Source organism: Erpetoichthys calabaricus, chromosome 2 (genome assembly GCF_900747795.2).
Source record: "Erpetoichthys calabaricus chromosome 2, fErpCal1.3, whole genome shotgun sequence".
NCBI lineage: Eukaryota > Metazoa > Chordata > Cladistia > Polypteriformes > Polypteridae > Erpetoichthys > Erpetoichthys calabaricus.
Genome location: NC_041395.2, coordinates 263,175,616 through 263,201,046, shown reverse-complemented (window position 1 = coordinate 263,201,046; position 25,431 = coordinate 263,175,616). Strand labels below are relative to the sequence as shown.

Below are 25,431 nucleotides of genomic sequence, written 5' to 3'. Positions count from 1 at the left end.
TGCACTTGCTTACGGTAATCGAACCTCGGACGTCAGCGCTACAGGGGCCTAGCAGCAGTGAAGTATTGCTTTTAAATTTTAATTAAGAACAAAAGAAAACCTCAGAGGTTCGATTCCCGTAAGGGAGTGAAGTGACTGGCCGGTTACCTACCAGGTAACGCTTATGGTTGGACAGCAAGTGACGTAACATCAGCCACGGTGCCTTCAGTTGTGAGAAGCAGATCATAGAATGATTGAAAATAGTTTTGCATTTACCTTTTTAGTAAAAGGCGAGCTTTTAAGCCTGAGAAATCATCCCGTAAATGCACACGTTTAATTGCACATGTGTTAATATGTATGGTTACACAGTATTAAAAGACAGTGAACAACGTCAGTTACCTTTGTTCCCGCGTTTGATAAAAGGCGAGCTTTTAAGCCTGAGAAATCACCCCGTAAATGCACACGTTTAATTGCACGTGTTAATATGTATGCTTACACAGTATTAAAAGACAGTGAAAAATTAACGTCATTTACCTTCGTTCCCGCGTGCGACTCGTGCTGTAAATCTCTTCCTTGTTTTTAGTTCACGTGATTACATAGGAGGCGTGATGACGCGATACGTGACTCCGCCTCCTCCATTAGAGTATATGGACAAAAAACATGTTCCAGTTATGACCATTATAGGTAGAATTTCGAAATGAAACCTGCCTAACTTTTGTAAGTAAGCTGTAAGGAATGAGCCTGCCAAATTTCAGCCTTCCACCTACACGGGAAGTTTGAGAATTAGTGATGAGTGAGTGAGTGAGTCAGTCAGTCAGTCAGTCAGTGAGTCACTGAGGGCTTTGCCTTTTATTAATATGTATAGATATATATATACACACACATATATACACATATATTATATACTAGCAAAATACCCGCGCTTCGCAGCGGAGAAGTAGTGTGTTAAAGAGGTTATGAAAAAGAAAAGGAAACATTTTAAAAATAACGTAACATGATTGTCAATGTAATTGTGTTGTCATTGTTATGAGTGTTGCTGTCTTTTATATATATAATATACACACACACACACACACATAAACATATATACATATACATATATATATATATATATATACACATCCACATATATATACATATATATATATATATATATATACACATATCAACATATATATACACACATACATAAACACACACATATACATATACACATACATACATACACACATACATACATACATACACACACACATATATATATATATATATATACACAGACACATATATATACATAAATATTTACATATCTACATATATACACATCTACATATATATATATATATATATATATATATATATATATATATATATATATATATATATATAGACATACATACATACATAGACTGACACATATATATATACATATCTACATATATATATATATATGTAATTGTGTTGTCATTGTTATGAGTGTTGCTGTCATATATATATATATATATATATATATAGCAAAATACCCGCGCTTCGCAGCGGAGAAGTAGTGTGTTAAAGAGGTTATGTAAACATATATATATACATATACATATATACATATATATACATATCTACATATACAGATATCTACATATAGCAAAATACCCGCGCTTCGCAGCGGAGAAGTAGTGTGTTAAAGAGGTTATGTAACCATATATATATACATAAACATATATACATATATATATACATATCTACATATACACATATCTACATATACATATATATACATATACACATCCACATATACATATACATATATATATACATATACAAATTTACATATCTACATATATATATATAGATATAAATATAGACATACATATATACATACATACATTCACATATATATATATATATATATATATATATACTGTATACTGTATATACATATCTACTTATTGGCTCCTGTATTTAGGATATAGCGGGTTGGATAATGGATGGATGGACATCTGTATGCATAGCCCTATTTGGCCGTTTTCGTTTTTTTTCTTTCTTCAGTAATATTTCAGTAAACCCGGAGCTTGTCAGTTCAAATCCTGGTACTGACACCACTGTGTGACCCTGAGGAAGTCACTTCACCTGCCTGTGCTGCAAAAAACAAAAGTAATGTAAGAAATTGTACCTCAGATGTTGCAAGTTGCTGGAATAAAGGCATAAGTCAAATACCGTATTTTTTGCACCATAAGACGCACCTGACCATTAGACGCACCTAGGTTTAGAGGATGAAAACAAGAAAAAAAATATTCTGAACCAAATGGTGCACTAATATGTTTAATAAAATATAGCAGAATAATATTTCAACCATGTAAATTCAACAGCAGTATTAAGAAACATCATCACTGTCATTAACAAATAAGGAGAGACTTTAAGTTTCAAGCACTCTTCTAGTTTTATGGAAACCCCAAGAACTCCTCATCGCTAGTGTCAGAATTTATTAAGCTCAGTTGCTCACAATCACTTTGCAGCATCACGTACCTATCATCACGCGACATAACCTGTCCAAAGCCACCAGGGGACAAAGCACGTTTGGACCAATGCTCCCTGAACTTATATCGCCAGTCTAGTCCCATCTATATTTGTAATGCCACAAAGCCCTTCATCTCATGTTTTGTTGTGGGTTTCCAGTTTGAAAAATGAGAATGCGGTGCAAGCACAGCCCTCGATTCAAAAAATTGCTCTGCATACCTGTTTGTCTCGTTTGACAGTAGCTGAAAGGCAGCTTCAGGAAAGAACAGCCTGAAGTAGTCCAGCGGCTGGTAATCTGTGGAGTCCAGAGTACGACTCAGTGATAATGCGCAAAAAAATCTCTGCTTTTTTTTTTCTGCACTCGCTTCGCTCCCTCATGAGATGTAGATGCCATCTTGCTTTTGTTTACATTTCGCAACTCACGCACACGCAAGGATTAGACGCCGAGTCAATGAGTCTAACATTCCTCCAAGCACAGAGGGAATGCCTGTAACGTAACAGTGAGTTTTGTCGCCCTCTACCCCTGGATGTCTACTTTTGTCAGGTAATACACATCATGGTCTGTGACGCAATATTCGCTCCATAAGACGCACAGACATTTCCAACCTTCTTTTGGGGAAAAAAAAGTGCGTCTTATGGTGCGAAAAATACGGTAGATAAATATGTATTATACACATAGGAACTATTAATTTATTTTCACTTAAGTCATCTGCAGCAAACTTTTATAAATGAGGGTTTCTCATTTTTAGATAGTGCAAACAGTTTCTTTTCATTGACGTTTTCTCTTGGAGAGGTTTTTTCTTTTCATTGAAAATTAAAGCAGCAGCTGCCAAAAAATGTAGCTGTTATTAATTTTTCAACATTGTGTAAAATAAATTTATAAAGTAACATAAAAGGTTTAAATACTGGTTATCCTTTTACACTAAAATATTACTAAAGAGATACGAAAAAAGTAAAATGGATATGTTCTTTTTCTTTAAGGAGATTAAATATTACTGAAGAAAGAAAAAAAAAAATAAAACAGCCAAATGGGGCTATGCATATGAACTTAAAAGGTTTAAATAAAACAGAAATATGTATTTTATTTTTACTTGCTTAACTTGTGGAGGGTGTATCCTGTAGCAAAACCCTAACTTTTTTCGTGAAAGCCCGTTTCAGTCAATAAGTCTTAAAAAAAGGTGTAAAGATATTGACAATAAGCTAAGCAAACCCAGGAAGACATGGAATCTTTTAAATCAAGTATCATTACATCTTCCTTTCTTAAAGAGAAGTAAGGCAGTACTTATAAGCTTACATATTTATATATAGACATACATACATATATATATATATATATCTATATCTGAAGCCGTGCAAGCACACTCTTGAGAATGCAACGTATAGTTGTACAGAAGAAAAGCAATCTTGCCTCAAATGAATGGCAACCTTTTGTAGGTCTATGAACTTAATTTAAACTTTAGGTTTACACGGTGCTTTCTTTCCGAAGTACCTGCACTCATGAATATGTCTGTATGTGTCAGTCGGTCAAATCCACGCGCTTTGCACCGGCAAAGTACCGCTTTTAAATTTTTATTAAGAAGAAAAGAAAACCTTTTTAAATTGAGGGAAAATATACTAATAACAGTGTGTTAAGGATCTGTTTTTTTGTGAAGCAGCCTTCACTCGAGTGATCACTTCGAGCTGACTTGCTGGCCAACTATAAGCGTTACCTGGTAGGTAACCACCCATACAATCAGATTGTGAATCAGACTACGAATGCTGTGAATGTAATTACCCCGATCTACATGTTGTCAAATAAACGAACCACACGCCGTGGTGCAATTTTAGGGGCTTCGCCTGTAGCGCTGACGTCCGAGGTTCGATTCCCGTAAGGGAGTGAAGTGAGTGGCTGGTTACCTACCAGGTAACGCTTATGGTTGGCCAGCAAGTGAGGTAACATCAGCCACGGTGCCTTAAGTTGTGAGAAGCAGATCATAGAATGGTTGAAAAGAGTTTACTGTCAAATAATGCCAAGAGTATGCGACACGTCTTTCCCCCTTATTCTTGGCTCATCAGGCGTACACACTCACTGCACTCGCTTACGGTAATCGAACCTCGGACGTCAGCGCTAGAGGGGCTTCGCAGCGGTGAAGTATTGCTTTTAAATTTTAATTAAGAAGAAAAGAAAACCTCCGAGGTTCGATTCCCGTAAGGGAGTGAAGTGAGTGGCTGGTTACCTACCAGGTAACGCTTATGGTTGGCCAGCAAGTGAGGTAACATCAGCCACGGTGCCTTCAGTTGTGAGAAGCAGATCATAGAATGGTTGAAAATAGTTTACTGTCAAATAGGGATGCACCGATACCACTTTTTTGGAAAACGAGTACGAGTACGAGTACTTGCATTTCAGTACTCGCCGATACCGAGTACTTAATAAAAACATGATTTAAATTTACAGGTAACAGCTTTAGTCATATAATTTAACAAAAAAAACAAGGGACTAGTTTGGAATTAAGAACATTTATTTAAAATGAAAAGCATGTTATATGCAACATATTACAGAATAAATAATTATAAAAAAAAATTTAAACAGTGACAGTGCAACTCAAGTATTTTTTTCAGTTTGTTGTAAATTCTGCCGCTTTGGACAACATGGTCCTCAAACACATGCGCTATAGCCTGGCTGGTGTGCGAGCCGCGGAATTGTTTCGCATGTAATATGGCTCGTTGCGGCGTGAAACTCTCGTCTATCCACTGGGAGGTTAGGCTAATTAGCGACACGGGGCTAACACTTCTTGTCCTAATATCTGTAGTGAAACTAAACGCAGAGGAGGCTTGCAGTAGGCTGTGGATATGTTTTTTCACGGAGTCGTGTAGTTTAGGCAGCTCCATGTCAGTCATGTAGCAGCGGCTTGGGACATCATATCTGGGCTCCAGAACATGGAGGAGATGCAGGAATCCCACATTTTCTACCTCCGAGAGTGGCTGGTCACTCAATGCAATGTACTCGATAATTGCCTGTGTTATTTTCACAGCACGTGGATTGTCTCTGGACATTTTCTCACGTCTTGCAAGAGTTTGCTGCAGCGTGGGTTGTGTTGGTTTAGAAGCGTGGGTAAACTCTTTGTACTCGTTGTCATGTTGGGATTTTAGGTGCTTGATTAAATTACTTGTGTTAAATGCGCTACCTTTTGAGCCTCCTCTGGACAATTTCGCTGAGCACAATTTGCAGTCCGCCTTTGTTTTGTCGTCTTCATTCACTTTGAAATAGTTCCACACGGCTGACATGTCTCGCCTCGCCTTCTCCCCGCTCTGAGCTGCAGCCGGGGCCTGGGGGCGGGCACTCGGCACCTGTGATTAACCCCTTACACGCCGCTCAAACTTAGACAATTCTCAGACCGTGGTATCGGTCCCCGGTATCGGGGGACTTTTAACGAGTACGAGTACTTTAGAAAATGTGGTATCGAGGCCGATACCAGATACCCGTTTCGGTATCAGTGCATCCCTACTGTCAAATAATGCAAACAGTACGCAACACGTCTTTCCCCCTTAATCTTGGCTCATCAGGCGTACACACTCACTGCACTCGCTTACGGTAATCGAACCTCGGACGTCAGCGCTAGAGGGGCTTCGCAGCGGTGAAGTATTGCTTTTAAATTTTAATTAAGAAGAAAAGAAAACCTTTTTAAATTAAGTCTTAAAAAGAGGTGTAAAGATATTGACAATAAGCTACGCAAACCCACCAAGAAATGCAATCGTTTAAATCAAGGCGCGAGTCGAAAAACACCATCCCATAATATTAGTTAACGATTAACACATTTCTATATGTATTGTAAGCATACAATACAACTGATAATATGTTGCGCTTATTTATCTGGTGTACCGACATTTTTGCGCGTTTAACGTCTGAAATCTAACGTGGTTTGAATGAAAACAGTTTGCATTTACCTTTTTAATAAAAGGCGAGCTTTGAAGCCTGAGAAATCACCCCGTAAATGCACACGTTTAATTGCACATGTGTTAATATGTATGCTTACACAGTATTAAAAGACACTCAAAAATTAACGTCATTTACCTTCGTTCCCGCGTTTGACTCGTGCTGTAAATCTCTTCCTTGTTTTTAGTTCACGTGATTACGTAGGAGGCGTGATGACGCGATACGTGACTCCGCCTCCTCCATTAGAGTATATGGACAAAAAACAGGTTCCAGTTATGACCATTACGCGTAGAATTTCGAAATGAAACCTGCCTAACTTTTATAAGTAAGTAGTAAGGAATGAGCCTGCCAAATTTCAGCCTTCCACCTACACGGGAAGTTCGAGAATTAGTGATGAGTGAGTCAGTCAGTCAGTCAGTGAGGACTTTGCCTTTTATTAATATGTATATATATATATATATATATATATATATATATATATATATATATATATATACACACACACATATACAGATATATCATATATATATATACATATATTATATATACATATACACATATATTTTATATATATATATATATATATACATATATACATACATACATACATATACACACATACATGCACTTACAATAACATAGAAATCAATATAAACAACATTAACATCATTATCATATGAGAATATGAAGTAATATATAAGAAGCACATTTCATATAAATATAAATTATTAAACAGTAAAATCTTCTTCTATAATTTGCTACCGTGGCTATTCGTTTGTCTGTCCAGGATTTTAAATCACCTGTAGCTCGCAAACCGTTTCACCTATTGACTTGAAATCTGGTACACATATAGTACGTCACGTCTGCTATCCGCTTTATGGGTGATGATTGTATTACTCTTTTTATCTTTATTTTATTTCATTGTAGAATCAACTCCTATCTGCGCACACCAGGGCGGCCGTGGGCGGATGCGTATGGTGTATTCACTCTATGTTATCGTGCATTGCGCTGTCACTGGTATTTTGATAAAAGAATTTGAACAACATATAAGAAGCGTATAAATTATTAAACAGTAAAACATTAACATTTAAGAAGTAAAGTTACATTCAGTACTACTGCAGTGCCTTCGGGTATACCTCATTTTTTCTTTGCCCATTACATGCTTAAATGTAAACATTTTTTGGTGTACCTACCCGAGAACACGCGACATATAACCGACCGTGGGAGAAGCATGGATTTTAAACACGCGTTGAGTTCATCTGCTGGTCTCCCTCGTGGAATAACTGGTAATGTTTGACTAAAATCTACAGCGAGTAAAACGACATTACCTCCTTTATATTATAAGGGGACATGCACTCTATTACTACACTATTTTTCAATTATCCTGTCAAAACAACTATAGGCTTTTAATAAATTAGAGTTGCTTACTAATTTTTTAAGCTACCATCTACTGTAGCAAAAAAAAAAAAGCATGAGCAAGACTTTATCTTGGTTATGTGTTACAGGTGTGTCCACTTAAATGTTCTATAAAATAAATACCATAATATACAATGAAACCATCCATCTTTTTTCAATCTCATCATAATCACTTTTATTCTGAATTTTCCTGGTGAGGGTCATGGGTGCAACAAACCAAGTTGGACTAACAAGACCACATTATACTTAGCTGCTTCCTGCATATTCTTCTAGGAAAGCCAAGATGTTCCCAGACTAGTCAAGAGATATAATCCTTTGAAATATGAGTTATGCTCATTTGTGCACCAATTAGGAAGTACCCAGGGAGCTTTATAACTATGATACATGCCCAAAAGAAGCAAAACATAACCCACAAATAACCCTTATGTACTCCTGATTAAATCCAGGAAAATCTTACCCCAAAAAGCAATACTAGGACCAAATACTGCAGCCAGGCCAGGGACTGCTGTTAACTGGCGAGCCAATGGTAGAAAGAGCCTCATAGAGCCCAATAAGACTCAACCCAAAGAAGATGTGAATGGCCATCATGTGACCTCACCATGTTTGTTGAAGGATGAGGGTCAGGTGCAACACCCATTGACTGAAAAGCAAGAATGGGATGGTTTTTAAGAATGTTTAGATCAAAATATCATTTTAATTCTACATCTACCCACCCATCCATTCATTTTTCAAGCCTGTCAATTCAATTTTTGGTGTTACAGGAAACCAAAGTCTGGAGAAGGTGTCAATCCATCATATTGTCTACTGGCATACATGTCCAAATGTATTTACATTGAGCAAATTTGAAGTCTATAATTTATCAAACATGCACCTCTCTGGGATATGGAAGTTGTAATGGTCTGGTTGCCCAGAGGACACATAAACAAGCAAGGCTGGTGCTTATAAAGTGTCCAAAAATATATAAAGTTCAAAGCAGTGTCTTTTCAATAAATAAAATCAGTAAATAATCCATAATAAAACCAAATGCTCTTCAAGTGGGGGTTAAAATCAATCCGTTAAAAATAATCCAACCAAAGGTTAAAATCAAGTTTAAAATCCCAGAGATAAGATAGATAGATAGATAGATAGATAGATAGATAGATAGATAGATAGATAGATAGATAGATAGATAGATAGATAGATAGATAGATAGATAGATAGATAGATAGATAGATAGATAGATAGATAGATAGATAGATAGATAGATAGATAGATAGATAGATAGATAGAGGTAGGTACAGCCCCCACTTCAGCTCTTGTCACAGCCACCTCAGCCAGTCACAACTGGGATGCTCAGAACAGGTCTCCATCATCTTGCCACTTTCCTTTGGTCCAAGAGGACCTCTTCAGCATTTGATTTATCCTGGCTTATGGATTGCTCAGCAGCAGCAACCCACCCCTGGAGTGCTGTTACTCTTGCTCCCTCATAGGGCCACCAACCACCTTTCCCCCTTTCCATCACACTGGCTCATACTCCCAATCTTCAGTCTTTCTGCTCCAGACTGCCTCACTCGATTTTAATCCCTGCTCTTCCTTTCCTTTTTTATCCCTTCTTTCTCTACTCAGGTACCGCACACACACACACACACACCCACACCCACACCCAAGAAGCCTGAGACGTTCTGTTTCTATTTAAAAAATCACACACTGCCATAGACCCCTAACACATTTCACCACAAGAATAAACAATAGAGTACCAAGAAAAAATCCTTCCAGACAAGTGCAGAATGTTCAAACAGTGACTGGAACTGGATTCAAATCATGTCTTATGTGATGCAATACTGCTAACCACAGCCACACTTTGCCACCCTTAATTCTTTAAGTTCTACTAAACTTATACAGAACAAACACTGTATATGAACAAAAACCTCTTGTTCCACTATCTTTGCGTAGATAACCACAGGGTTCATAAACTTCAGTACATTTGAAATTCCAGGAGTTTTTAATAACTTTTCCAGTACCAACCAGCATGAGAATCCAGGTCTACTTTATACTCTGGCTCTGAATATCCACAGCAAAATAACATGAACCTAATTGGAGCACATATCAACTTAAACACATGGCCTATTTTAAATTGCTGACCGCTTCTTCATCACATTTAACTTTCAGAAGATTTCAAATTAAAGATATTCACTTTTAAACATATATGAAGACAAAGAAGATTACATAGTAGAAACATCACTAGCCCGACCAGAGTTCTCACCAACACTATTGACAGCTAATCCACACGCATTCTAACTGCTCACAGGTGAGTCAGTTAGATGTGATGACACCCCAACAAAAGGAACAAAAAAATTCTTAACAGAATTACTGGTTTCCTTACTCTTCCTCAGCTCACAATGTTTATTTCCTTTCATATGGTTTTTCAAAGCACACTCACCCATATTCTCAAAGTGGTGGCTCTGACAGAGACATTGATTTGACCAGAAAACATGGTAACACCAACAGCACTTTCCTCTGCCTTCAACTTCTCCCACTCCTGCTCCACTGGTAGAGGTTGTGGGGGACAGGTATTCTTACATCTAAGAGCTAGAAATTCACCCCTCTGGGTAATGTATGCAACTTCACTACTTGAATACCATGCTGTCTCCTTTCCAATCAACATGACCGTTGTTGATGTATATCGCCCTTCAGGTTTGCTCAGGATTTTTCTTGACGAGCTGGATGGTGGCCCACTTCTAATTCTCAGGGACATGAACATCCACCTGGATAGCCCTCCTGCTGCTGATTTTCTTGCTCTTCTTTCCTCCTTCAATATTGCACAGCTCCACACCCCACCCACTCACAAGGCTGGCAATCTGTTTCACCTCATTCTCAGACTCAACTGCACTCCGACAAATGCAACTGTCACTCCTCTACACACATCTGACCACTTTTTCATTCAATTCTCTAAACTACTCCCCTCTTCTGACTCTTCTCCTTTGCTCATTGTATCCTTCCTCTGACACCTCCACTCCCTTTTTCCCACCCATTTCTCTTCTATAGTCTTCTCTGCTCTCCTTCCTACTGACCACTTATCCACCTTCAACACCAACACTGCCATAGACACCCTATGCTCCACTCTGTCCTCCTGTCTTGACAATGTTGTCCTCTTTCTTTCAAGCCTGAACACGAAAGACTCTCCTGTCCCTGACTTTCTGAAGCACTCCACAATCAATGGACCAAGCTCAGGTCAGCTGAAAGGAAATGGAGGAAGTCAAAAGCACACGCAGACTTGGCTAAGTACCTATACCTTCTTGCATTCTTTTTTTCTGCCACTGTCAATGCTAAGGTAACGTTCTATCAGAAAAGAATTAACAGCCCCAATGACACACGCTCTCTGTTCTCCGCTTTCACCACCCTTCCTAACACTCCTTCACCTCCTCCCTCAACCTCCTTGTCTGCAGATGACTTTGCAACCTTTTTTCAGGATAGGATCATCCTCACTGCCTCCCATTATGGCTCTTTTCAAGCATCATACAACATTCTCCACATTCTCTGCCATTGATGTTTCCGACCTCCTCTCCAATCACCCCACTACCTGTCCACTTGATCCTATTCCCTCACATCTTCTTCTGGCTATCTCTCACTCATTTCTGCAATTACTCATATCATTGGCAACTCAGTAAGCTCAGGCACATTTTCTACCATCTTCAAATATGCCCTGATAACCCCACTTCTTAACACTAGAATTCCTGAAGCCTACAAAAAAAATCAATGCCAGGCCACATTAAATTCCTTCACATCTCATCAGTAGTGTCTTTGTTTTGCAAATGTGTCAATCAGCACAAGCACAACCTATGATTGTAAATTGATCAATTACATCTTTTCTCTCATGGCAGTAAACGTTTGTTATCTGTCCTACTACACTTGCTGAAAAAACAGGTCCTAATGCTTCTTTATACAGCACTTTGGCGCAACCTCTGCTGTTTTAAATGTGCTTTTATAAATAAATAACCTAATCTAATCTAATGTTGCATCAATTACGTTTATCTCTTTTGTAAGTCACTTTGGATAAAAGCATCTGCCAAGCAAATAAATGTAAATGTAATTTTCTTTGATATTTACCATTTAACGCTAACTAACCATTAATAATTTGATGTGCAGGCTAACAGCTACTACATATCTTTACCAGTTCACCCACATGCTTGCACACAGAACACAATGCAAAGTTATATTAACATGCAAGGTCTTTAAACATGATATTATTGCAAGATGTGGTTGTTTTGTTGTCAAAATATTGGATGTTTAATCTCATGATATGTGATCATTGGAATTCACGTTAATATTTTCCTTGACTTTTAAGTCCAGGATTTCCAGGAACCTGTACGAACTCTGTAATCAGCGTCACTACTTGGTCTGTATGTCTTCTCAATTTCACTGTATATAAACAATTTCAACAGGACAGCTGGGAGGTTTGGGTGGTGCATCCGGGGGAATGTCTGAGGAGATTTGTCCAGGACACTAAATGGCAGATGATCACAGACATGCCAGTGGAGTGCTCACAAAAGACAAGAAGAGTGCTGTCAAATGGTAGCAAACATCTAACCACTGACATAGCTATGGTTCTGTGCCCAAGAGGTAAAGCAAGCACTGTCTGAGAGACCCAGTCATTTGAAGGCTACAAGCTGCTGTGAAGTAGTTTTAACCAAGTGTACCTGTAGACAATGGCTGTCTATTCTTGATGTTAGAATAATTCCATAGCTTGCACAAAAATGAGCAATATAATATGATACAATGAAAAGGATCACTGGGGGATGGAAAAAATTCAGGATCAAGAAAGTGAGAAATGTATGCCAAAAGGGAGTACTTTTGTGAAGTACCTGCTAAATAAGCAAGTGTGAAAGTCACCTTACCTTGTAGATGAGGATTCAAGACCTCTGGTAGTTAGCGCTAACTAGATATTTGATTTGTCATTACTTATTTGACTTGTTCTTTTGTGTTTCTCTCCCCTGTATTATTATTTGTAATCATTTTTCGCCCTGTGGCTCCCTTGATATATTTTTAGGTGTGGAAAGACACAGCAACTCTTCCCTCTCCAGGTAAAGTATCAATATAAAAAGAAGATTGTCAATGACTTGTGTTTTAACAATTCAGCAGTAATTTTCTGAGGACCAATATGAAACAGAAATGGTATGTTAATCATGACAGACTTTCATTTATAATATACACAAACATAAATAAGTATAATAAACTCATGATTATGAATCATTACATCAAATGTATTTTAATGAAATAATATTTCAATGTGTTCATTGTTCATGGAGATCAGGGAGTTATAGGCAATGCTTACCTCATAAGAACTTGGAAGTTTTAACTTCAAACTAAGGAATTTTTTTATTGTTCCAACTGTTACTCGGGTTGAGCAGCGTATAAATTTCTTCATTAAGCCCTGTATGAAAATAAAGAAAATGCATTATTTGATAGTGGAATAAAAATTCTTGACTTAAAAGAAGGAAGCTTATTTTTTACATTATAGGAAGCATTGATAAAAATTGGCTACTTTATCTATGTACTGTACATTACTAATCACACAATAAAAAGTAGTTTTAAATTATCTTTTTTGAATGTTGTATCACCATGCAAGCATTAAAAGAACCTTTTTAGTATGAACATGCATTTCTCATAGATTGAATAAGGTCTGATAGCTATTACTTACTTAAAAGGCCTGACAACTGTTTATGGTTTAAGAATATACAGTATTTATGTAAAAAAAATTCATGAATATTAGAAGTTATTTCTTTTCAATTTCACTGCATGGTCTGAATTTGTCTTGTATATGAAATTATAATGTGTAGTGTAAGACCCAGTTGTTTAATGGCTACATGCTGCTGTAGTTTTAGCTGGGTGTACCTGAAGACAATGAATGTCTTTTCTTGATGTTAGAATAATTCCATTACTTGGATAAATACTACATTACTACATAATGCTTGAACCTAAAAGATAACTGGGTGAAGGAAACAAATTCCATGAACTTAAAAACTCATCATGATTTAACTTTTCTAACCTTCACAATGTTTTCTCCAGATTGACCATTGTTGCGTAAGCAGTCAAGGCAGATAGCAATTTGAGGATCACTTCTGTGGTAATCTTGGTCTCCATCTTCATCATCGTCCTCCTCCATTCTGGGTCTTTTTGTCCTTGGACCATCATCTTTTAAAACAACACAAGTTGATATTCATCAAGGTATAGCTATGTTTACTGGCTCTTTTTTTGAGCTAATTTCATAGCAGTATGCAATAATATTTTATATTAAAATTTTAAAAACATACCGGACTGTATTGTTATTACCATGTTGATTCACTTAATTAAATATTTACTAACAAAATTAATGAAGAGCAATGTAAAAAGAGATACTTTAAATGTTAACTCTATAAAGCACAAACAGACTTCTTGTAGTACAACTCCATAGTGAGGTTTTATTTCTGCAGAATCATGACTAGAAATATACTAATAGAAATAGAAATATACTAATACATGAGAACATCTTTACGTGCCATAACCTTTAAGGTAAGTGACAATTCTGTGAAATTGACTAGCAAAAAGCAGACACGAAACTGAATGGCAATTTTTTTCTTCTTGATCAAACAATTCAGACACAGCACCTTTTACAGCAGAAGTACAATAACGTCACAATGTGTACAGCTGTCTACCCCCCTGGCTACTAACGGGTGTTACAACAACAGGGCAATACCCATAAAAATAATGCCACCTCCTAACAAAATGGTGCTGTTATGCTGCCTCCTAACAAAATGGTGCAGTGATGACTTCACAAAAATATTTATAAAAATTGATAACAAATATAACAGCATTAAAAATCCAAAATGGGACTATAATGAATTAGGATGTTCAAAACAAGTATCTGTCAAAAAAAAAAAAAACAACAACTGCTGTAAAAATACAAAAAATAAATAACATAAAATAGACTTGTGTTCTAATGGGATCCTGACATCTACTGCTTCAAACTGGGGAGACAAAATAAATCTGCTGTTAAACTGGGAAGATCCCCATATTCTGAAAAGTTTTTATATTAACCAAAACAAAAAAATTATCAGGATCGCCCACGTGAAGCTTTAGCATGGCAAGAAAAAGTAGAAATAGATAAAGGATTCTTTCTCATGCCTTGTTAATGGCCAAATTTATTTTCTCTCTTTTTTAGAATGTCGCCACATCTGTATCTTTATGGAAATTATCTTATACTGTATTTTGTGGGCTTTGATCAGACCTTGCTATCTGTCAGCATATCTTAAGAAATGCACAACAAAGTTGCAGGGTCTTGATGACTCATATAGTGCTGAAAATATTCTGTGAGATTTTTCAGATTCTAAGATGATGCTGAATTTCTCACCTGTAACATTTGGGGACTGGTCCAGGATTCACTCAAGTGGGAAAAGACAAATATAAAGAAATGGGAGAGCCTAATTAAGTCAGAATTATGTGTGCCCACCTAAAAAAAGAAGATACCTTATAACATACCAGAAGCCAGATTAGTTACTAGAAGGAGGTGACTTCTCTTTTAGCTCAACTGGCTCTGGAATCTTGTAGTCTGCATTCTAAATCCAATTGCCTAATTGTGCATCCAGCCGCTCCAAGTGAGGAAGCACAACTGAGTAGCATTCGCTGAAAAAATTTCTCATTGACATTAATGAAGTGTCTGAACTTCTCTTGCCCAGGGCTCTGCCTTGCAAGCACATTACCGTAAAGCCTTGCTCCTCTCCTGTCTGGTTTTTAACTACCAGCAATGCCAGACGGGTGCCCATTACCCGCTGTGAAAACTTGCAAATACTTCTCCAACTTTGAGGGCGACTCTCCTCAGCTGGGTGGACGTCGGGGCAGGAGTTCCCATCCTGCTTCCGTTCCCGCAGGAATCGAACTGGAGGGGAGCGGCATTGTTACAAATGCGGCTACTGTGGCCACGCCTGACGGTGTTGTCCATGGAGGACGTCCGGAGTGCGTGGACATCAGGGCAACACCCCCAGACCTGTTAATTGTGTTTTCACAGGACAGAGCCGTGGACGGGATGATGCCGACTCCCAATCCCAGAGAGAACCAGCCCTCGTGGGACGTGCCGCTGAGCCCTGTGGATGACCGGGGCCCATGCCCAGTTGGGACGCCCCTTTGGCACTTAAACCGGGGAAGCTGCCATGGGAGGCTCATTACATTCCCTGGAGCACTTGGTGGCAGCCCCCCTGGGCAGCATCGGGGCCACAATCGTTAAACACTGGAGCTCATGCCTTTTGGGCTCTGAGACCATCGCCAGGGGTAGCTGAATGACTTAACGAGCCCGTCTGGGCTGTGATGCAGCCACACCCAGGTGGGCTATAACAGGAGCCTGCAGTCACCACTCAAGCAGCCAGAGTCGGGAGAAGGGAGACGAAGCTGCCAAGAGGAGTGGAGGAAAGGAAGAGTGTTTTTGTGGTGGTGTTTTGTTTGGTGTGTCTTTTGGGACTGTGTTGTGCCTGCGGGACACGGGGAAGACATGCCTCACAGGTGAAGAAAATAAAAAGTTTATTTATTTTACGTGTGCCTCACGTTGTCAGTCTGTGTCTGGTCGGCGCCCAACTTTTCACAACTGTTAACAATTAAAAATGTGGGGGCACGGTGGTGCAGCGGTAGCGATGAACTGCTGCCCTGTTACTGCCTTGCGCTGTATGCTTGCTGGGACTGATGCAACCCTGGATGGACAGATGGATGGAATAATTAAACATGTATTACAAAGATTTTTCAATGTTCCTTAAAAGTTTTGAAGAATCAGCATTCTAAGCTTACAGCTGGATTTACATTTATTACAGAGCTTATATTGTGGCGATTGGTTACATGGAGAAAGAATTGGGGGTTGGTATGTTTGACAGGCACAGTACTGCTGCAATAAATTATTTCATTGAGGGTCACTTGCGTCCCAGCAAGCATCTTGAGGGAGGCAGGAACAATCCCTGGATGGGGCACCAGCCCATCGCTACTGCTGCGCCACCATGCCCCCATGTTTAATATATTTCAGCATGAAAATGATATCAAGTATACATCTTAGTATTATAAAATGTTCAGAGAGCTGTAATATCATGAATGTAAAGTATTCTGTGTCACAATCAGTGCCTGCGCGCTCCTGTCTGTGAAAGAGAAAACCCATTTAAGAAGCATGTAGTGATTCACACACATAGAATGCATAGAATATGAAGCATTTAACATGCCACTTTAGTTACAATGGGATTTGAAAAACTCTAGTAAATTAAATGTTGATTTTAAGAAGAAGTTAATGACATTCTACTTTAACCTTAGCATTAAACCCGAGCATCACTTGGGCAACTGTATAGACGCATCTCATGTAAGCATTAGACCCGAGTATTACTTGGGCAGTAAAAGTACCAACAGCGTTAGTGTCATGCGTTTCTTAGGAAATTATGTACCTCTGTCTTGCGCAAGCGACAGGCTTGAGTATTACCCAGGCAATGGCGCAGACATGTCTTCTCCTACCCTCATAATGGTGTTAAAAAACTGATCAGTGTGGAAAGAAAATCTACAAGGAATCACACTAGTATTGTCCCAGCTGTGACATTGGATTGTGCATTTCACAGTGCTTCAACATACTGTATACCACACCAACGACACATTTTAATAGCATACGTGGTATTAGCATTATTTTATAATTATTATTTGTATCATTATATTTTCTACACTTCTGAATTTGTACTTTGTGTTTTGCACATTTTACAGTACAAAGATCAGATTTAATAAATGTGTTTTTTTCAAGGCAAAAAATGACACTTTTTACATTTTTTTCTCAAAAAGGAGGTTAATGACAAAATAAACTATAAGATTAAAGTGGATATTTTGAGATTAAAGCCAACATTTCAACCTTTTTTATTCTTTGATGTGTCCCAATTTTACTTTATTTTCTCTGTGCCCTAATCGCTTCCGTATGACACTCAGATGATGGGCTACGACTCGTATTTTCATGTCAACTTTGACATCTGACCACTTCTTTTTTATTTCAGGAACTGTGCGACTTTCAGGACTTGAACTATTTGAATCTCATACCACTGCTTAAGCCACCAAAAAGCATGTTCTTCCTTGCCTCCACTTCACTGAGTAAGGCCTCCACTTCGCATTTGGTGAATTTCTTCTTTATACACGGTTTTGCCACTGTTTTTTAACAGAACACTTAACTGAAAGGGCTATTTACATATTCAAACATACAAAATTCTGGGAGGAGTCGAGTTGGGGCGACAGGTGTGTGCACGTGCATTAAACTGAGATTTACGGAGTGAAAATTTGTGGAAGTTGGCTTATGTATGGTTTTGTGCATCTGAATTTCTTTTGTCCTGTGAATGATGGCCAGGGCCATTACCTGGCCGAGATGCCAGCTGGGTGGAAGGACTGAAGAAGAGAGCACGTTTGGGGCATTATGTTTCCCAGGATGCTAGAGGGCAGTCCCATGGAACCCCACGTGGCATGTTGGGAGTTGGAGTTTGGAGCAGCCCTGTTGGGTTCCATGGGCGCTGCCAGTGAGTGCCACACCTGGAAGTGATGCTGGAAGAAGGTCGTGGAGGCCCTGGGGCACTTCCGGGTGCCCTATAAAAGGAGCCACTGGACAAAGCTTGCTGGAGGAGGAGTGGAGGCAAAGAGAGAAAGAAGGAGAAAGGTAGGACTGTGTATTGTGCATGGTGCATTGTACTGTACTGCTGTGGGGAGCGAGGAAAAATCGCTTCCCCAATATAATAAACGTGTTACTGTTCTTGAACTTGTGTCCCTGCCTGTTTGTGTCGGGCTGGGGAGGCTGGAGCGTCCCTGGTTTCCACAAGTGGTATCCCAGATGGGACACTTCCTCGCTATCTGCTGGCAGGAGTCCCATTTTAAAAAAAAATTCTTGTGGCCAACCCGACACAGCAGCATTAACGCCTGCACATGAAAGCATGTCAACACATGTTAAGCACCAAACTGAGAGGCTCACGTACGGACTGCTACACCTGAAGATGGCCAGGCAAGATCCAAAGACAGCAAGCAGCCAAGTGCATGCAGTCGCACGTACTGCCCGGAGCGGCATGCTAGAAAAGGAGGCCACCCAGAAAAAGCAGGTTCCGGATGATGGGATCCGAAAGGTAGGTGTTGGGCCCAGGGACAGTTTTGTGTCTAAATGAATGCTCGGATCCATGTCTGTGGCTGAAGCATGCTGATCCGTGGAGCGACGGGGGGGGCAAGTGGCAAGGAGTCAGCCAATGAAGACTGGTGCCCACTGTACTCTGAACCTAAGAGCATAGAGAAAGATCACCTGGAGTCTTACATGCCCAATGGGGCAAAGCAGATGGGGAATGGAGCAGTGGAGTGCTTCGCTGCACTCTCTGATGCAGATAAAAGAGTGGAGGGTGTTTGCAAGGATCCCACTGCAAAATGGGCGGAGGTGGGATTGGCAAACCTCCACCCCAAATCCTTAACACTGTTGACTGAACCAGCACAGGAAACACGCAGGCGCAGTAGCTCCCGGCTGGCAGACGGGGATGAACAAAATCCAAATGGGCCGCCAGTCAATAAAACTAATAATCTATGGGTCACACGAGAGTTGGAGAGAGTGCTCCAGCCTATATGTGATCTATTGCAGATTATCTGACCACTGAAGAAGGTGATCGACAGGCTGGAGCTGATCGCCAATGTGCCTCCGAAAGCAGTGCATGAATGGCTGATGTGACACGGTGCGGGACTTTCCAGCCAACAGGTCGCGGCTGTACAGGTAGGTGACGCATGTACTGCACCGGGAAGAGGGGTGCAGAGTGAAGAGGCCCCGGTAGTAAATAATACCAAGTGCCAAGTAGTCGCCACCCCTACAACAGTGGATATGGGGGTGATGATCGATGCATGGTAGAAGCGTAAATGGCTGAGGCGTATGAAAGAGGCCTGATTGTTGGTGCCGATGCCACTGAAATTCTTTTGTATACAGTGCATCTGGAAAGTATTCACAGCGCATCACTTTTTCCACATTTTGTTATGTTACAGCCTTATTCCAAAATGGATTAAATTCATTTTTTTTCCTCAGAATTCTACACACAACACCCCATAATGACAACATGAAAAAAGTTTACTTGAGGTTTTTGCCAATTTATTAAAAATAAAAAAACTGAGAAATCACATGTACATATGTATTCACAGCCTTTGCTCAATACTTTGTCGATGCACCTTTGGCAGCAATTACAGCCTCAAGTCATTTTGAATATGATCCCACAAGCCTGGCACACCTATCCTTGGCCAGTTTCGCCCATTCCTCTTTGCAGCACCTCTCAAGCTCCATCAGGTTGGATGGGAAGCGTCGGTGCACGGCCATTTTAAGATCTCTCCAGAGATGTTCAATCGGATTCAAGTCTGGGCTCTGGCTGGGCCACTCAAGGACATTCACAGAGTTGTCCTGAAGCCACTCCTTTGATATCTTGGCTGTGTGCTTAGGGTCGTTGTCCTGCTGAAAGATGAACCGTTGTCCCAGTCTGAGGTCAAGAGCACTCTGGAGCAGGTTTTCATCCAGGATGTCTCTGTACATTGCTGCAGTCATCTTTCCCTTTATCCTGACTAGTCTCCCAGTTCCTGTCACTGAAAAACATCCCCACAGCATGATGCTGCCACCACCATGCTTCACTGTAGGGATGGTATTGGCCTGGTGATGAGTAGTGCCTGGATTCCTCCAAACGTGACACCTGGCATTCACACCAAACAGTTCAATCTTTATCTCATCAGACCAGAGAATTTTCTTTCTCATGGTCTGAGAGCCCTCCAGGTGCCTTTTGGCAAACTCCAGGCGGGCTGCCATTTGCCTTTTACTAAGGAGTGGCTTCCGTCTTGCCACTCTACCATACAGGCCTGATTGGTGAATTGCTGCAGAGATGGTTGTCCTTCTGGAAGGTTCACCTCTCTCCACAGAGGACCTCTGGAGCTCTGACAGAGTGACCATCGGGTTCTTGGTCACCTCCCTGACTAAGGCCCTTCTCCCCCGATCGCTCAGTTTAGATGGCCGGCCAGCTCTAGGAACAGTCCTGGTGGTTTCGAACTTCTTCCACTTACGGATGATGGAGGCCACTGTGCTCATTGGGACCTTCAAAGCAGCAGAAATTTTTCTGTAACCTTCCCCAGATATGTGCCTCGAGACAATCCTGTCTCGGAGGTCTACAGACAATTCCTTTGACTTCATGCTTGGTTTGTGCTCTGTCATGAACTGTCAACTGTGGGACGTTATATAGACAGGTGTGTGCCTTTCCAAATCATGTCCAATCAACTGAATTTACCACAGGTGGACTCCAATTAAGCTGCAGAAACATCTCAAGGATGATCAGGGGAAACAAGATGCACCTGAGCTCAATTTTGAGCTTCATGGCAAAGGCTGTGAATATTTATGTACATGTGCTTTCTCAATTTTTTTATTTTTAATAAATTTGCAAAAATCTCAAGTAAACTTTTTTCATATTGTCATTATGGGGTGTTGCGTGTAGAATTCTGAGGAAAAAAATGAATTTAATCCATTTTGGAATAAGGCTGTAACATAACAAAATGTGGAAAAAGTGATGCGCTGTGAATACTTTCCGGATGCACTGTACCTCATGTCATCTATACCTTTCAAATAATGTAATCATTAAAATAATGTGCTGGGGACCAGGAGTGGGCAGGAGGAGGAGTATGAGAACCTAATCAAGGACTTTGTTAAATGGTGCGACTCAAACCACCTACAACTGAACACCAGCAAAACCAAGGAGCTGGTGATGGATTTTAGGAGGACCAGGCCCCTCAAAGACCCCATGATCATCAGAGGTGACTGTGTGCAGAGGGTTCAGACCTATAAATACCTGGGAGTGCAGCTGGACTGCCAATATTGATGCTCTGTGCAAGAAAGGGCAGAGCTGACTATACTTCCTTAGAAGGCTAGCGTCCTTCCATATCTGCAATAAGATGCTGCAGATGTTCTATCAGACGGTTGTGGAGAGCACCCTCTTCTATGCGGTGGTGTGCTGGGGAGGCAGCATAAAAAAGAAGGACGCCTCATGTCTGGACAAACTGGTGAGGAAGGCAGGCTCTATTGTAGGCATGAAGCTGAACAGTTTGACATCTGTGGCGGAGCAACGGGGGCTGAGCAGGCTCCTGTCAATCATGGAGAATCCACTGCATCCACTAAACAGTATCATCTCCAGACAGAGGAGCAGCTTCAGCGATAGACTTCTGTCACTGTTCTGCTCCACAGACAGACTGAGGAGATCGTTCCTCCCCCACACTATGCAACTCTTCAATTCCACCCGGGGGGGTAAACGTTAACATTATACAAAGATATTGTCTGTCTGTTATACCTGCATTGTTATCACTCTTTAATTTAATATTGTTCTTTATCAGTATGCTGCTGCTGGAGTAAGTGAATTTCCCCTTGGGATTAATAAAGTATCTATCTATCTATCTATGATTACATCTACATTATATTATGCAACCTAGGAACCTTCAGTGAAATCCTACAGAAACAGAATATTTTAGTTAGGCCTAATCAAAGTCATTTCAGTTGACAACAGGTGTGTTATTGTATCTGAAGAAGTATAAATATGAACATGGTGTCACACACGTGCCATTAGGAGACAGCTAAAGGGCTTGAGTAAGTTTAATACTACATCAGACCAGGGGGTGGTGGAGTGAGCTGACTGTCTCTCTCAGTTCCTTGCAGACTATTCCCGGGGAAATCCCGCCAGGTCCCGGCACCTTCATTTCCAGACTCAGTCTGGTAAATAACTCAATCAATTTTCAACCTTTTGTAGCCAGAATCATAATATACGGGTGGCTGCCTCAAACCTTTCTGACTGTCTGGAGTCATTTTGTGACAATGGTTATAACCGCTTTTATATAGGCATTGAAGGTTTTTAGGTTTTCCCTAAAAATACTAAATTCTTTCACTTAAATGCTACTGGCAGTAAGATCTTAAAGGTGGTTAAAAATAGTTTGACATGATTTGTCCTAATGTTTTAATAAATGTATGCTGAATTCTGTAGAGTATATTAATATTTATAATTACATGTAGGATACTGGAGCGAACGTGGCCAGGAGAATATCTTTATTAATCAACCCACCACAAATGATCTGAATGCAGATGCCTATCCTAGGACAGGAAAACTGGATTCTTTAACCTGCTTTTAACATATGCATTGTAATCAAATATATTTTAGATGTATTACATTTACACCTGACATGGAAATGCATCTCCAGTGTCTGTTTTGAGTTTACCATAATGACCCAACAAGAAAATGTGGAAAAATGGTGCATGCCACATTGTCATAAAGAAATTTAGTGTTTTAGTGTTGTGTATGGTGCCCAAGATGTGATAATCTTATGGTTTAACTATAAATTGTTGCATATATTGTCTCATTTGTTGATGTAATTTTTTTACTCAAAACTGATTTTGGTCTCATGGCTGCTGGTAGCTTTCCTAACCTGCTGCAGTTTCCAAGAAAAGTAAAGTGTTAAAGAGGGAAGACTGTTTCAAAATAGACACAAAGTAGAATATACAATTGTGATGAGCAGAGAGTTACTTTTATGCCTAACTTGTTAAGAAAATGTTGTTTGCTGTTACATTTCAGCCCACGTTGGGTATATAATTAGTTATTTTTAGGTCTCAACAAAATTGAGTTTGACACCCTTGTTCTACAGAATATTGTCATCTCACATTGTTTAACTTACATAGTTCATAAGTATCTTTTAACACACTTCTAAGATGAGGTTTATCCCATAAACAGTTCTTTTGAACTTTTACTGTCCTCTGCTTTGTAAAGCACCGTGTAATAGTAAGTTCTTTGAAACCTATAATTATAAAATAAAGACATGTTGATTCATTACCTTCATTATTTTCTTTTGATTTGTTCTTCCTCCAGAATTCTGTTTCTTGTTCTTGCTCCTCTACCCAGAAAAAGTCAAAACATCAGCATGTTAGAATTTCTAATGAAAACAGCATGGTTATTACATAATTATTGAATGCTTTGCTTAAGGCACTATTTAACATAAACATTGTGATATATTATTCAAACAAAATGTTAACAATTCCTCTATTTGATTTACATGAAATAGATATTTTTCTGATTGTGAAAAACAAAATCTTGCACTTGAAGCACCATCACTGAAACCGTTTACTTGCATTCTGTGAATATTTTCAGCTTCAGCAAATCAGGTTGCAATTTCAATATATGCTTTTCACAAAACACAATTCTGTATCACCTTTTGTATTTTTGGCCTTGAAGCATACAATACAGTATGTTCCTGCCCAAACACAGGGTTAAATGTATTTGTTTTTGGAAACATAAACTTGATTTTTCCCTTGTATGTTTTATTGACTGCATACATATATTATGAAGAAATGCCTCAATACTTTTTGAACTATTTACAGAAGACTGCCATGCACTGCAACATGGAACGCAGTGTTTTGGATTTATCCCATCAGTGTGTAGTTCATTATTAGGATGGTGTACTCATTTGGTAGTTTGTATGTGGAGTGTTGATGTAATAGTATTCTTTTTATAATGGATTATATGGTTTTGAATGAAGTGTGTGCTTTCTTAAGAGTTTTGTGGGCTTTCACTTTGTGCTAGAGTTTTCAGGATTTTTGTGTAGTGTTTTGCAAAAATGTGCTTTTGTTTCAGAAACTGTGTGTATGCAATCAGAAAAATTTCCTTTATCCTTCATTTTCTTCCTTTCCCTGTAAAAACTGTTTCCTGTATCTTCTTCTGTATTTGTTTTGCTTATAAGCCAAATGTTCATGTCCAAGTAAGGTTCAAAATGTACTGTTTTCAGAAAAAAAACAAATTTGATGTTATACTCATTTTTGTGTATTATGATGACTACATTCATGTACATTTGATGAAATATTTGAATACGATTCTAACCATCTACAACAGACTACTATGCACTGCACACTGAAAATGCAAATGGGATTGCAACGTTTTGCATTAATTCCATCAGGTTGTAGTTGGTGCGTAGGCTGAGCTATTCATTCGATGGTTTATGTTGAGTTTTGATGAAAAATATCATTTTTAGAACAGTTCATATGGTTTTGAATAAAGTGTGTCTTACATTTATTATGTTATGTGAATGTTCTTGGGGATTGTGTATAGAGTTTTAACAGTGTATAAGCATTCAGCATAAACTGCAAAAGAGTTCTCAAAATTTAGGTCAGCTAATATATATAACACATATACAGTAATATGGCATTGTTGCTATAAAGGGTGTACAGCCATTTATAAAATTATATCTTTTCACATATAACTTTATCCAAAGAATGCATTAACTTAATTTCAATTGATAGATGTTAGTAATTTACTTTGATTTTCTACCTAGGAAATTCATTCAAAGCCACCACTACATTTACACTTTCATACATAATTTTCTTATTTACAGTGAGACTTCAATGTAGGCCACTAGTCCTGATCTTTTAGGATGCACCATTCCTCATACAGAAACATAAAGAAAACCAAGGAAATAAATGGGAAAGATTACTTTCTGAATTCTATTAAGAGTGTAAAATGATAAAAATGAGTGCAGGCAGGGTGGAATTGGTGGAGAAGAGTGTCAGGAGTAATTTGTGACAGGCGGTTATCAGCAAAAGTGAA

At 39.1% G+C, this 25,431-nt stretch overlaps 1 protein-coding gene across 3 annotated transcripts in view; it reads right to left on the bottom strand.

The window, feature by feature from the left end:
- The window catches only part of LOC114647005 (polycomb group RING finger protein 5-B), a 123,580-nt gene that overhangs the window by 21,278 nt on the left and 76,871 nt on the right, over nt 1-25,431 (bottom strand). For all 3 annotated transcript variants that reach the window (XM_051923098.1, XM_028795459.2, XM_028795460.2), the window contains exons 5-7: nt 23,669-23,728; nt 13,842-13,987; nt 13,128-13,226 (exon numbers count right to left, since the gene is read on the bottom strand). In XM_051923098.1, the coding sequence (XP_051779058.1) occupies nt 13,128-13,226; nt 13,842-13,987; nt 23,669-23,728 (305 nt within the window). The remainder of the gene's footprint in view (nt 1-13,127; nt 13,227-13,841; nt 13,988-23,668; nt 23,729-25,431) is intronic.